Source organism: Oenanthe melanoleuca, chromosome Z (assembly GCF_029582105.1).
Source record: "Oenanthe melanoleuca isolate GR-GAL-2019-014 chromosome Z, OMel1.0, whole genome shotgun sequence".
NCBI classification, from domain to species: Eukaryota; Metazoa; Chordata; class Aves; order Passeriformes; family Muscicapidae; genus Oenanthe; species Oenanthe melanoleuca.
Genome location: NC_079362.1, coordinates 46,423,004 through 46,434,506, shown reverse-complemented (window position 1 = coordinate 46,434,506; position 11,503 = coordinate 46,423,004). Strand labels below are relative to the sequence as shown.

Here is an 11,503-nt window from a genome sequence, read left to right as displayed (position 1 = left end):
TTGCAGTAGAAATCATCCTTGCAAAGACTAAAGAAGCATTTTTTTTATTTAAGAGATTTGTGAATTTTATTGTTTCATTACCCTTCATAGCACTGGTTCAGAACTTAGTATTTCACGAAATTCTAACATGATCATTGTCTTTTAATTTTATTATCAAATAAGTTGTTAAACTGAAAGCTGTAAGTTTAAAAATTGAAGTGTTTCATTTTATAAATAACATTGCTTAGTCACTTACTTCAGCCTGATCTTGAAAATGCCATCTTAAGAACTTTTTCTAAGTGTATGTTAAATGTGATTTTCCCCACTGTTCTTTGTCTGTTCTCAAGTGAGCCTTTCTTTGCAAGTAATTAAAAAAAAAAAAAACAAACAAAAACTCAGCTTCACATTTGTTCTGTTTTGAATTCAAGTATTTGTCTCTGACCTTTGCTAAAACTTGTAAAATCACAAGGAGATAAGCATGAAAGAAATCATGTGCTGTTCAAGTACTTAAAGTCCAGAGAAATGCACTGAAGTAGAAAGGGGATTAAGAGAGGAAAGAGAGTGAGGCCAAGCCATACTGTGTTGGTACAAGACGGATTAGCAAGCAGACTGAAGCAGGAGAGAAATTAGCCGTGCTTATTTCAGGTTAGACAGTCATAGGACGTGCAGAGATAGAACAAGATCTCGGCAGTGGAGAGGTACCAGGAAGAGAAAAGAGGTACAACGCATGAAGAAGTGTAGCTTCACTTTATGTTGGAGCTGGCATGAAGAACAGCAATAAAACAGAGGGGAGAGCGAAATATATTAGTTAAATGTGGAGAAGGCATGAACTGGGAGAAGGAAGGAGGGGTGAAAAAAAGTTGTAGAAAACTGGTGCCTTAGGTTTTAGAAGTTTGTGGTAGCGAAGCAAACGCATTTGTCAAGTGCAATATATGAATGAGCATTTTGGAAGAATTTAGAAGTTAATGAGCAAACATAGATCTCCTTAGTTACTGTTTTTCGTGCAAACGGTGAGAACATTAGTGTCCGTGGTCAGAGTTGTTCACCTTTTCAGACAGAGTACTGAAGTGCAGAGTCAGAAGGAATTTTCTGGGGTGAAAGGGGAAGCCTTTGAGATTTGTATCACTTGTTCTTATTCCGCCCTGTCTCTCTCTGTCTCTCCGCAGAGGGAGCGGGGTGTCCCGAGCAGGAGCGGAGCCCAGCGTGCGCGGTCAGCCCGCTGCGGGAAGAAGCCGGCTCTGCCCGCGCCGCTGCCATGCGGATCGCCGCGCTGCCCTGCCTCCCCCTGCTGCTGCTCCTCACCGCGCCGGGCCGAGCCGGAGCGCAGTTCCCCCGGCAGTGCGCCACCGTGGAGGCCCTGCGGAGCGGCATGTGCTGCCCGGACTATTTCCCGGTGTTCGGGCCGGGCACGGACCGGTGCGGCGTGTCCACGGGCCGCGGGCGCTGCGCGCCGGTGACGGCGGACGCGCGGCCGCACGGCCCGCAGTACATCCACGACGGCCGCGACGACCGCGAGCAGTGGCCGCTGCGCTTCTTCAACCAGACCTGCCGCTGCTCCGGAAACTTCTCCGGACACAACTGCGGGGCCTGCCGGCCCGGCTGGACCGGACCCGCCTGCAGCCGGCAGATCAGCATCGGTAAGAGCCCCGAAACGCGGAAACTGCGCCTGGTCGGTGCTTCCTTCTGAACGCACCGAGGGGACGTGCTCTCTTGAAGGTACAAAATGTCCATCGTATTTATTTAGCAAAGGTAGGATGCTAAAGGGGTTGTTAAGGCAGGTGCTAGAGGAGCTGTTCAGCATGCGTCTAAATTACTTGTACTTAATATCCACTAAAAGGAAGAAAAGAAACATTAGCTAATGGCTAATTTTCAATGTAGCCATTGAAAAACAGAACATATAGATAGATAGATAGATAGATAGATAGATAGATAGATAGATAGATAGATAGATAGATAGATATACATATACCTAGATATAGATATAGATATAGATATAGATATAGATAGGTAAAGGTATAGATGTAGATATAGACATTATTTGGATTTAAGAGTAAAACAATGTTATAGGCATGTACACATGCTTGTGAGTGTGTCTGGGAATAATATGTACCTCCATATGTTTAATACTTCGTAGCTATTTTAAATGTGACAGCAATTCTCCTAATTCAAAGTCCCTTAATACAATTCTAAACTATGTACTTTGGTAAATTTTTTCTGTTCTTGCTGCTGTCAATATCTTTAAAAACATTGGTCATGACTGTGGACTGTTCAAATGAATGAGTCCAGGGTGTGGTAAGTCCTTTTTCAGTACTCCAGTTTCAGTTAAGTCTAGCGTACAACTAAACAGATTTTTAATTTTTAAATTTTTTTTTTTAATGGATATGAAATCCTTGCAGGACTGGAAAAATGTTGAATATTATAGATAAATTAAAAAAGGAAAAAAGCTTCTTCTCATGGAAGAACCATCTGAATGGACAAGATTTCAATCTTTATTTTCAAATTTAAACACTTTTAACTTCAAAGATGTTACTGAAATCCTGAAAAATCCATAATGCCCCCAAATGAGCACAGGTTCTGCTGATATGTTAGAGAGAGGTCTCTAGCACAAACATGCAGTGGTTTTTTCTGCAGAAACAGAAACCAGCACTGATATTTTCACCAGAAAAGGGAACATTCCATGAATGTAAGAGCATGTTCCAAAAAGAGTTAACAAATCTAATCAAAATTTTAGCAACAATTCATTAATAATAATTTATTGATGGCTATGTGAAAGATCTTTGATTTTTTTTTCATCTTTTGAGCTTCAAGAAATCAGCTAGAAAACAGAAATTATTACTTGTGAATTTGGTCTGCTAACAGAGATTGCACTCTGATATTCTATTCTATTTTACTATGATAACAACTCTGAAGAATAATCAAGAGATAAATGTTAACACAAACTTAACAACATAAAACTAGTGACAGGCAAATTTTCTAGAATGCACAAGACCACTTTTTACTTTACTCTCATTAAGTCCTTTACAATGCATTAAAATGACAAATCAGATATATCATGCATGACACTATGAATTTAAAAAGTGTAAATTACTTTCTTATTATGCTTTAAGTTTTCACATTGAGGTCACCTCTTTTGTTCATTCATAGATCTGGCCCCATCTGCTTATATTTTAGAAATAATTACTGGAGTACTGTTGGCATATCCATCCTAAAATGCTGTAAGACATAGTTGTTGTTGTCATATCTTACCAGTTCATGACTAACTTTAATAATAGTCACAATTTTTTATTGTGGTTCAGGCACATATTTGAAAATGAAAATGTTAAGATGCCTATGTAAATCAAAATTATATGGACAATTATAGTTGTCTACTTGAAACACCACAAAAAACACCACAAATTAACCAACCAAACAAACAAACAAAACAATAAAAAAACCAACAAAACCAAAAACCACAGCACTTCAGTCATAGGAACTATCATATCAGTTCAGTTCTGCAGAACAAAAAAGCATGTTTCAGGATACACTGTCCTTGGATGAAATTCATGGTTCAGGAAAGATTTTATTTAAATTTCCCAGAAGCTAAAATATCCCTCACTGACTCAAATTTTTTTTAGAGAAACATAATACACTTTTATTCTTCATATAGATTCACGCTGAAGATCTATAATTTGTTTTATCAACATAATCTATCTAATAATCAACTAATTTGGACAATGAGTTATAAATTTTTACAGTGTTTTTTATAATGGCAATAAGTAGATATTGAATAACAATTGTGAGGACTTCTATCTTCATCTTAGTCTAAACTTAGTCTGAAGTTTTCTCAGACCAGGTGAAAGAAGGACGGAGGTAATCGGAACTCAGTTCTTCTTGCTGAAATACTGCTATTTCAACAAGTCAGTTTTCTTCCTTGTTTCACTCTCTATGTGTGGATAATGACATTTTTTCATTATTTTGAGATAACTGCTAAAATGGACTAATATGTGGCAATTTTAAGTAATGTCAGGTTTAAGAGATAAGAGATACAATAAGAGATAATGTCAGATTAAAGAGATACTGTACTGTGTGAAATTCACAATAATTCATTGGTGAATCTGCCATTTTTCCAACAAAGGTTCAAGAATGAAAAAAAGTTAATTCTTCATCAAATTGCCAAACAGAGAGCTTCTGATTATTATAAATTGGTTTATAGTGTTCATTTATTGTAGAGTACTACCACAGGAAAACTTAAGTATATTGGATGAAGTTCTGACAGGTTTGTATGACAAAGAACTGTCTATGTCTTTTGTCTAGCAGGATGGGAAATAATCTGTAACAGTACTCCCAAATGCACTAAAATTTAAAGGATTGTGCCTTTATTTTAATTTATTTCAGCTTTTCTCAAAATAAATAACATCTTCTATTTATACTCAGTGAGTCTCCCCAATAAAAAAGGGTGAATACTTGAAAAAAAAAGGGACTTACCTAGAATTATTAGGAACACAATAAATAAGTTCTTCTGTGTCTATTACTTTGGTAACTTGCTTCTTCTGTGTCATCACAGTCAGGAGGAACCTTTTGGATCTAAGTGCAGAAGAAAGGAATCGCTTTGTGAACGCCTTACACCAAGCCAAGGTGACAGTCCACCCTGACATCGTTATTGCCACACGAAGACGTGAAGAAATCTTTGGACCAGATGGCAACACACCTCAGTTCGAGAATATCTCCATTTATAACTACTTCGTGTGGTCTCATTATTATTCTGTCAGGAAGACTTTCCTTGGTGTGGGGCAGCAGAGTTTTGGAGGAGTTGATTTCTCTCACGAGGGACCAGCTTTTGTCACCTGGCATAGGTACCATCTATTGCAGCTTGAAAGAGACATGCAGGTGAAGTTCATGTTAATGTTTACTGGTATTCATGCTATGTTTTGTACAGCTAAAGAACTTCATTCCATATTAAAATAGGCAAAAAACGATAGCAGCTTTTCCTATGTGTTGAAATTATTCTGCTTCAATTTCAGTGATTCATTTTGTATACTAAATTTAATAGTGCATTCAGTCTTCAGACTGTCACTTTTATAGAGATGTTAAATATAATATTTTAATCAGAGCAATAGAAAATGTAAAATTTCCATAGAAATCTATTGGAAAAAATATTTATTCAGATATAAGACATTTTATTGGACCAACAATGTTATTTTCAGTGGTGTTTTTAATCTCAAGGCCATTATCCTTGAATAATATTAATCAAAGCAGCAGAAAGCAGCAGAAATTCTGAAGAAAGTGATAACAGAGATGGTGTAGGGATTCTGAATCACATTTAATTTGTGTAACCAGTTAGAGAAATTACTGTTTTGTTGTTATACCGTGTTCCATAAATCAATTATTCTGCTTTTTTCCTTCTTTTATGTGGATCTATTCATAAAGTAGGTATAGTATTTTATGGAGCATCATCTTCTTAAAAAAGCAAGAATTAGGTTTTCAAGGTCAGGACTAAATAGTGTCTGAAATCACTTCAGTGTTTCCACTAGCTTTAATTGCTCTACATCAGGCTGAGACACAAACTCCCTTCCAAGACACACATTTGTCATCAGTGGCATTTCTCTATGTGGAAGCCCTGAGAAGTTCTGTCTCTCTGTGATTTAATATAAATTCCTATTTGTGTCAGTGGACTTGATCATTAGTCACAGTAATTTTGCCTCGCTAACTCCAGAACTGTTCAACTCCAGCCCATACTAGAACCAAACAATGCCAATTGGAAAAGCCAGTATCCCTGTTCTTTACCTTTCCCTCAGTTCCACAGTTGACCTAGTTATTATGTACACTACAAATGCTGACAGGCCATTAAAAATGCTTGGAAAATAGGGTCTCAGTGTTAATTTTATGTTTCATACTGCTCACAATATGGTTTTATGGATTGTCTTAGTAGTGGGGGAGATCCATGATTCAGTTCTGTAGTACAGCTGTCTGTTCTGTTCAACAAAGGAATCAATGCAAAAAACCACCAAAAACTTCTACATGAATTTTCCATAGAGTTCTTCTCTTCTATAAGGCAGGATTCTGACTTTTACTAAGATGTATTCAGCTGTTTCTTAGCATTCTCCTAGCAGTAAATATTATACCTGTCTGTGTTGCACACATAGTAACACCATATTTGTGTGGTTTAGAACATGCTGCAGGACCCTACGTTTGCACTGCCCTACTGGAACTTTGCGACAGGGCAGAATACATGTGATATCTGCTCAGATGACTTGATGGGAGCCAGAAGCAATTTTGATGTCTCTCTTATAAGCCAGAATTCAATCTTCTCTCAGTGGCGAGTGCTATGTGAAAATGTAGAAGATTATGAAACCTTGGGAACCATCTGTAACAGTAAGTATGAATGATGGAAGATATCTGGAGAGAAAATTCTCTTAATAATAAATAAATATAATACTTTACATTGCAGTGGCTTTTTCCAGCCAAAAGGTCATAAACTGATTTTTGAATACTCTTGATCCATGTTTCATCAGTCTGTTGAGATAATACAAACTCTGAGAAGCTTGTAGCAGAAGAAAGATTAAATGCTTTGCCTTCCCTTCTTATGCAGTACCAATTCATCTCTTGCACAATAAATAATTAAACCTGGCAGTGTTATTTCTTAACTGAAGCTTAATATTTCTTCTGACTACTCCACTTACCACCTTCATGCCATTCTGCTCCTAAAATGAGAACATCCAACAAACCCCTTGTAATAACTATGTGGGTCATGTTTTGAATGTGAGTAGTACCAGATTCTAACATACCTAACCAAATTAAAATAATTCTTAAAAACCAGTAAGTTTCTTATATATTCATATAAGCATTGTCATGGAAATGGAAAAAATAAAAACCCCCAAATATTGGATTAGTCATTTACATAATCTTTTCCCCAGCTACTCTGTCAGGACATCCTCAATAATCTCGGCCTAGGTCTCATCAGGAAATCACACTGAAAATCTGCAGGAAATTTTCCTAAATCACTTAGAGAACAACAAACTTCAGAAAGAAGCTTCTAGATGACTTTTTACATCCTGGAGCAGAGAATCCAGAACAGAGGGCCCCATAAGAATTCTTTGCCTGACATAAGGAACTGACCAGTTCATTCAGTGTAAATGTTATTTGTGAGGGATTTTTTGTCTCCATGGTACAGTCATGAGAGCGTTTCATTCTGTGACCTACTGTTCTGCACCTTGTTTTCTCTCTTCTCTCTATTTCCAGGTACTGAGGGTGGTCCCATCCGAAGAAATCCTGCTGGGAATGTAGCACGACCTATGGTGCAGCGTCTCCCAGAGCCTGAGGATGTTGCTCAGTGTTTGGAAGTTGGTGTATTTGACACTCCTCCTTTCTATTCCAATTCAACAGACAGTTTCCGTAACACAGTAGAAGGTAAACATGGAAAATAAAAAGACCTGGAACAACTCCAAATAAGTCACGGAGCAGACTTGCCACTTTTTCCTGTTGGAAGCATGAGCCTTGAGACAGGCTCTTGGACAAAGAGAACATATTGTTCTCAGCATTAAGTATCAGCTCATTATTAATCAGAAATAAGCTCTAGGTAAATTGCTTTATAGCTGTAGCTTATGCACAGAAGTCTCAAGAGTCTGCTGCTGGTATACTAAGTAGAAACTAACTTCAGGTCCTTGACACATAGTTATTAAGTTCCCTTTGTTGAAAACACGGTCCTTGCTTGTGGATTGATGCTGCTGCATCCCTAAATGAAGCAAACAAGTGCTTCTAGCAGTTATATCTGAATTAAAACAAATAAAAGAAAGCAAAATAAATTGAAAGCTTTGGTAGTACTTAGTGCAATAGTATTGAAATAGCAATAGGATTTACTGCTAGACATGCTGGCCCTACACTCTGGGACATAAAACTCTGTTCTTCTATAAGCTCTGCACATTTAAAACTAAACTCTCAGTCATTGACACCAGAACACACACAAACCCCCAACAGAGAGAAGAGCCTAAATATTTGATTTATACTCTTCAGACAGAATCCTAACAACTTCTTCTATACCTTAATAATACAGAGCTTTTAACAGGAAAAGATTAAAAAGTGACAGTTCAAATCACTGCCTATTAATAACTAAGTGTCCAAACACAGCTTTAGAAAATTAATTGTATGCATCCCTCTCTGGAATAATTGGTCAAAGCTTGAACAAAAGAGGAGTTTTCATGATGCTTCAGATTCTAGCATCTGACTTGAGGGTTACGAGGTTTTGGGTACAGGTAAAACTACAGTCTATCTTCAGTGAAAAAATAAACAATATCAGAGCATAAGAAGCTTTCTGATACATGTTCCCAGTATGCATGGAAGTGATGTATAAACCTAACAGAGAGCTCATTAGAATAAGTGGCAACATATACCTGCTTTAGTACCTGCAACTATTTTAGTATGGTGAATGATATGTAGAATAGATATCTCTATTTTCATGCTATGATGTTACTTTGGCCATTTTGCAGTAGAACCCAGCAGCTTTGCAGTCCACATTCCCAGCACTCTTTTATAAAGGCTATTTTAATCTGAAAACTATGCATTCCAGGAATTTCTCAAATGTCTGTATGTAGAGAATTAGCTACCCACTTGTTTTAAGCAAAGCAACATAACAACATGAAACCCTTTCAGAGAGAGAGAGAGAAAAAAAAAAGTCATCTAAGACTGCAGCTCCCAAACAAAATCTTAATTGGAATTTTTGTTTTCTTCTTTGTTTGCATATTCAGGGTACAGTGATCCTTCAGGAAAGTATGACCCAGCAGTTCGAAGTCTTCATAACTTGGCTCATCTGTTTTTGAATGGGACAGGAGGACAAACTCATTTATCACCCAATGACCCCATTTTTGTCCTCCTGCACACATTTACAGATGCTCTTTTTGACGAGTGGCTGAGACGGCATTCTGCAGGTAAGATGTTCTCATGGGCAGAGTTAGGATGGGGGGTTGTCAGTCTTTGTAGCCACAAGAACTCAACTCCTTCTTGTGGAACAGCAAGATGCCCCTAAATTTAGGAGAGAGGATTGGAATTTTAAGAGTTAGTACAGTTACCGAAGACAAAGTTGTGCCAAGCTCTCTTCCTCACCCCATTGACATGAAATTGCAGATCACTCTCTGTGAAAGGACCTGGTCAGAGACAGCAGGCACAATTCAGTATGTGGGAATACACTGTCTCCATAGAGCAAAGACATTGTAACCCTGGAAGGAAATTCCATGGTTGTGTGGACTAAATAACTACTTTCTTCTTGTCAAAGGAAGAACAGATGCCAAACACATTAATTTTTACCACCTATGTGATATACTACCAGTATTCAATAACCATCTCTGTATTCTTTTAAAGGATGGTTACCATTTTCTTCCTTGCCTTTTTAATGCCAAAAAGAACAGAAAAAGGTAATACAAGAGAAAGCAAAAAAGAGGGAGAAAGGATGAACAGAAGGAAGGAAATTAAAGGAATGAGGAAAAGAAAAAAATAACCAAAAAGGGAGACTTACATCAGCAGACTAGGGGAAAAATTCAGTCTAACCCTTGTGTCTATGCATCATGCAGCAACTGTATTCTTCCTCCGCACAATGCAGCAACTGTATTCTCTTAGGATAATCTATACTCCTCTCCCTTCTACAGAAGACAGCTGTTGCTGCACAACTGAGACTGCTTTGTGCAGCTTCCACAACCTGTCTCACTGAGTTTTCCCACATCAGCTCTCAGAGAGCAGTTGTATCCCCTTGTGGTTTTTACATGATCTATCACAAGGTTTGGTATCATCTTACCACAAAGTATTTTTTTTCTGTTATGTAGTTGTTGGTGCTGGTTTGATTTGGTTTGGTTTGGGGATTTTCCGTTTGGCTTTGGTCTTTTATTTCAGCTGACCTCCTTCTGATTTAGCATAATGTTGCAAAAATATTCCACTGGAATTTATATCAACTGTTATCCTGTTCATCACTGCTATAATCAGGCAAATCAAGAATGTAGTAAAAAGTCTTTGCCATATTTCTCCTTATCCATGTGAGAAGAAATAAAAAGCCCAACACAGGCAGAATTCTAAAAAATTTACTGGTGATTTCTATTCAAAACCAGAGATAGCATTAGTGGCTTTGGCTTTGGGCAGGGCAGAGACTCTGCTTTGTATCTGTCACACTAGAAAACAAATCCTTCTAGAGCAACTGAGAAAGAATTCTGGGGTACTCAAAACCCTGAGCGGGGAAAAAAAGTGAAGTGGTGCAAGTTATTTTGAATTTATTTACAGAAATGTGATTTGACTTTCAAATTTAGATATCTCAACATACCCACTGGAGAATGCCCCTATAGGACACAACCGACAGTACAACATGGTGCCCTTCTGGCCTCCAGTAACCAATAATGAAATGTTTGTTACTGCACCAGAAAACCTGGGATACAGCTATGAAGTCGAGTGGCCAGGTAAACTGTGAAGCCTAGATACTTAATCTCCTTTTTTCTCCCTTCGTATCTTTATCTCTTGGAATTTATTCAAATTTCACCAACAATATTTGCTGTCTTTGTAAAGGCCTTTTTCTCCTTTCCTGCCTTACTTTCCAGATGTCTGTTTGGGATTTGATACAGCTACTGGTCAGTGATTGTTCCAGCATGAAGTTCCCAGTACCCACCCTAATTCTAGGAGAAGTTCTCATTTGGATCTTAACCTTGCAGAATAACCTTATTCCTATGTCAAAAAGCTTCATTAACTCACTAGAGAGAATGCAAATCCTCACAAACAAGGTGGCAGAAGAAAGGTCCAGAACAGATTTTAGAGTAGAGCAAGATAGACTAAATCTTCTCACATTTTTGAACAAGAGTAATCAAACAAAATCTGAATTACTTCTACTCCCCAACTCAGTTACTAATGACAAATGCTGAGTTTCAGTCTGAGCCTCTGATATTTGTCCATATACTTGACATTTGCTCTTATATCCTTGCCTTTTGTTTCCCTTCTTTCAGGTCGGGCTCTCCGTGTCACAGAGATGATAACTATTGCAATAGTGACTGCTCTGGTTCTCGTGGCAATTATCTTTGCTGTTGCTGCATGTATTGTACGTGTCAAGAAAAATAAGGATGAGTTGCATCAGCCCCTTCTCACTGACCAGTATCAGCACTACTCAGATGATTATGATGGCATACCAACACCAAGCCAGTCTGTTGTTTGAAGAGATGGCACTTTTTTGCATGTGAATGAAACTGGGGATCTTTTTGCTTTATTTCATAAATGGTGGTCATCCACCTGCTTTAAAATAAAGAGCATAAACTGTCAGATGTCTCAATATGTTTCCTTCAGGTTTCACTTTCATCACACCTAGGCATCAATAAGTCATCTTTGCAACACTAATTCTATTGTCGATTATTAAAGAATCTTTCAAGGGTCACCTGCAAGCCTTTCCCATGCATATTTCTGTAAAATCTGGCAAATATTAGTTAACTTGCCAATAGCCAATGTCATCTGACTTTATCCAACCTTTATAACCAGAATTGTTTTATGAGGTACTTTTGTGAAAAGGTCAAGTCTAGAACAGGACAGAAGG

The 11,503-nt window shown here is 37.9% G+C and overlaps 1 protein-coding gene across 1 annotated transcript; it reads left to right on the top strand.

The window, feature by feature from the left end:
- The first annotated feature begins 1,174 nt into the window (after positions 1-1,174).
- On the top strand, positions 1,175-11,234 carry TYRP1 (tyrosinase related protein 1). Its single transcript, XM_056513814.1, has 7 exons — positions 1,175-1,616; positions 4,523-4,845; positions 6,126-6,330; positions 7,198-7,365; positions 8,700-8,879; positions 10,242-10,388; positions 10,926-11,234. The coding sequence occupies exons 1-7, from the start codon at positions 1,235-1,237 to the stop codon at positions 11,129-11,131; spliced, it is 1,611 nt and encodes a 536-aa protein (XP_056369789.1). The 5' UTR covers positions 1,175-1,234; the 3' UTR covers positions 11,132-11,234.
- The last annotated feature ends 269 nt before the right edge of the window (positions 11,235-11,503 follow it).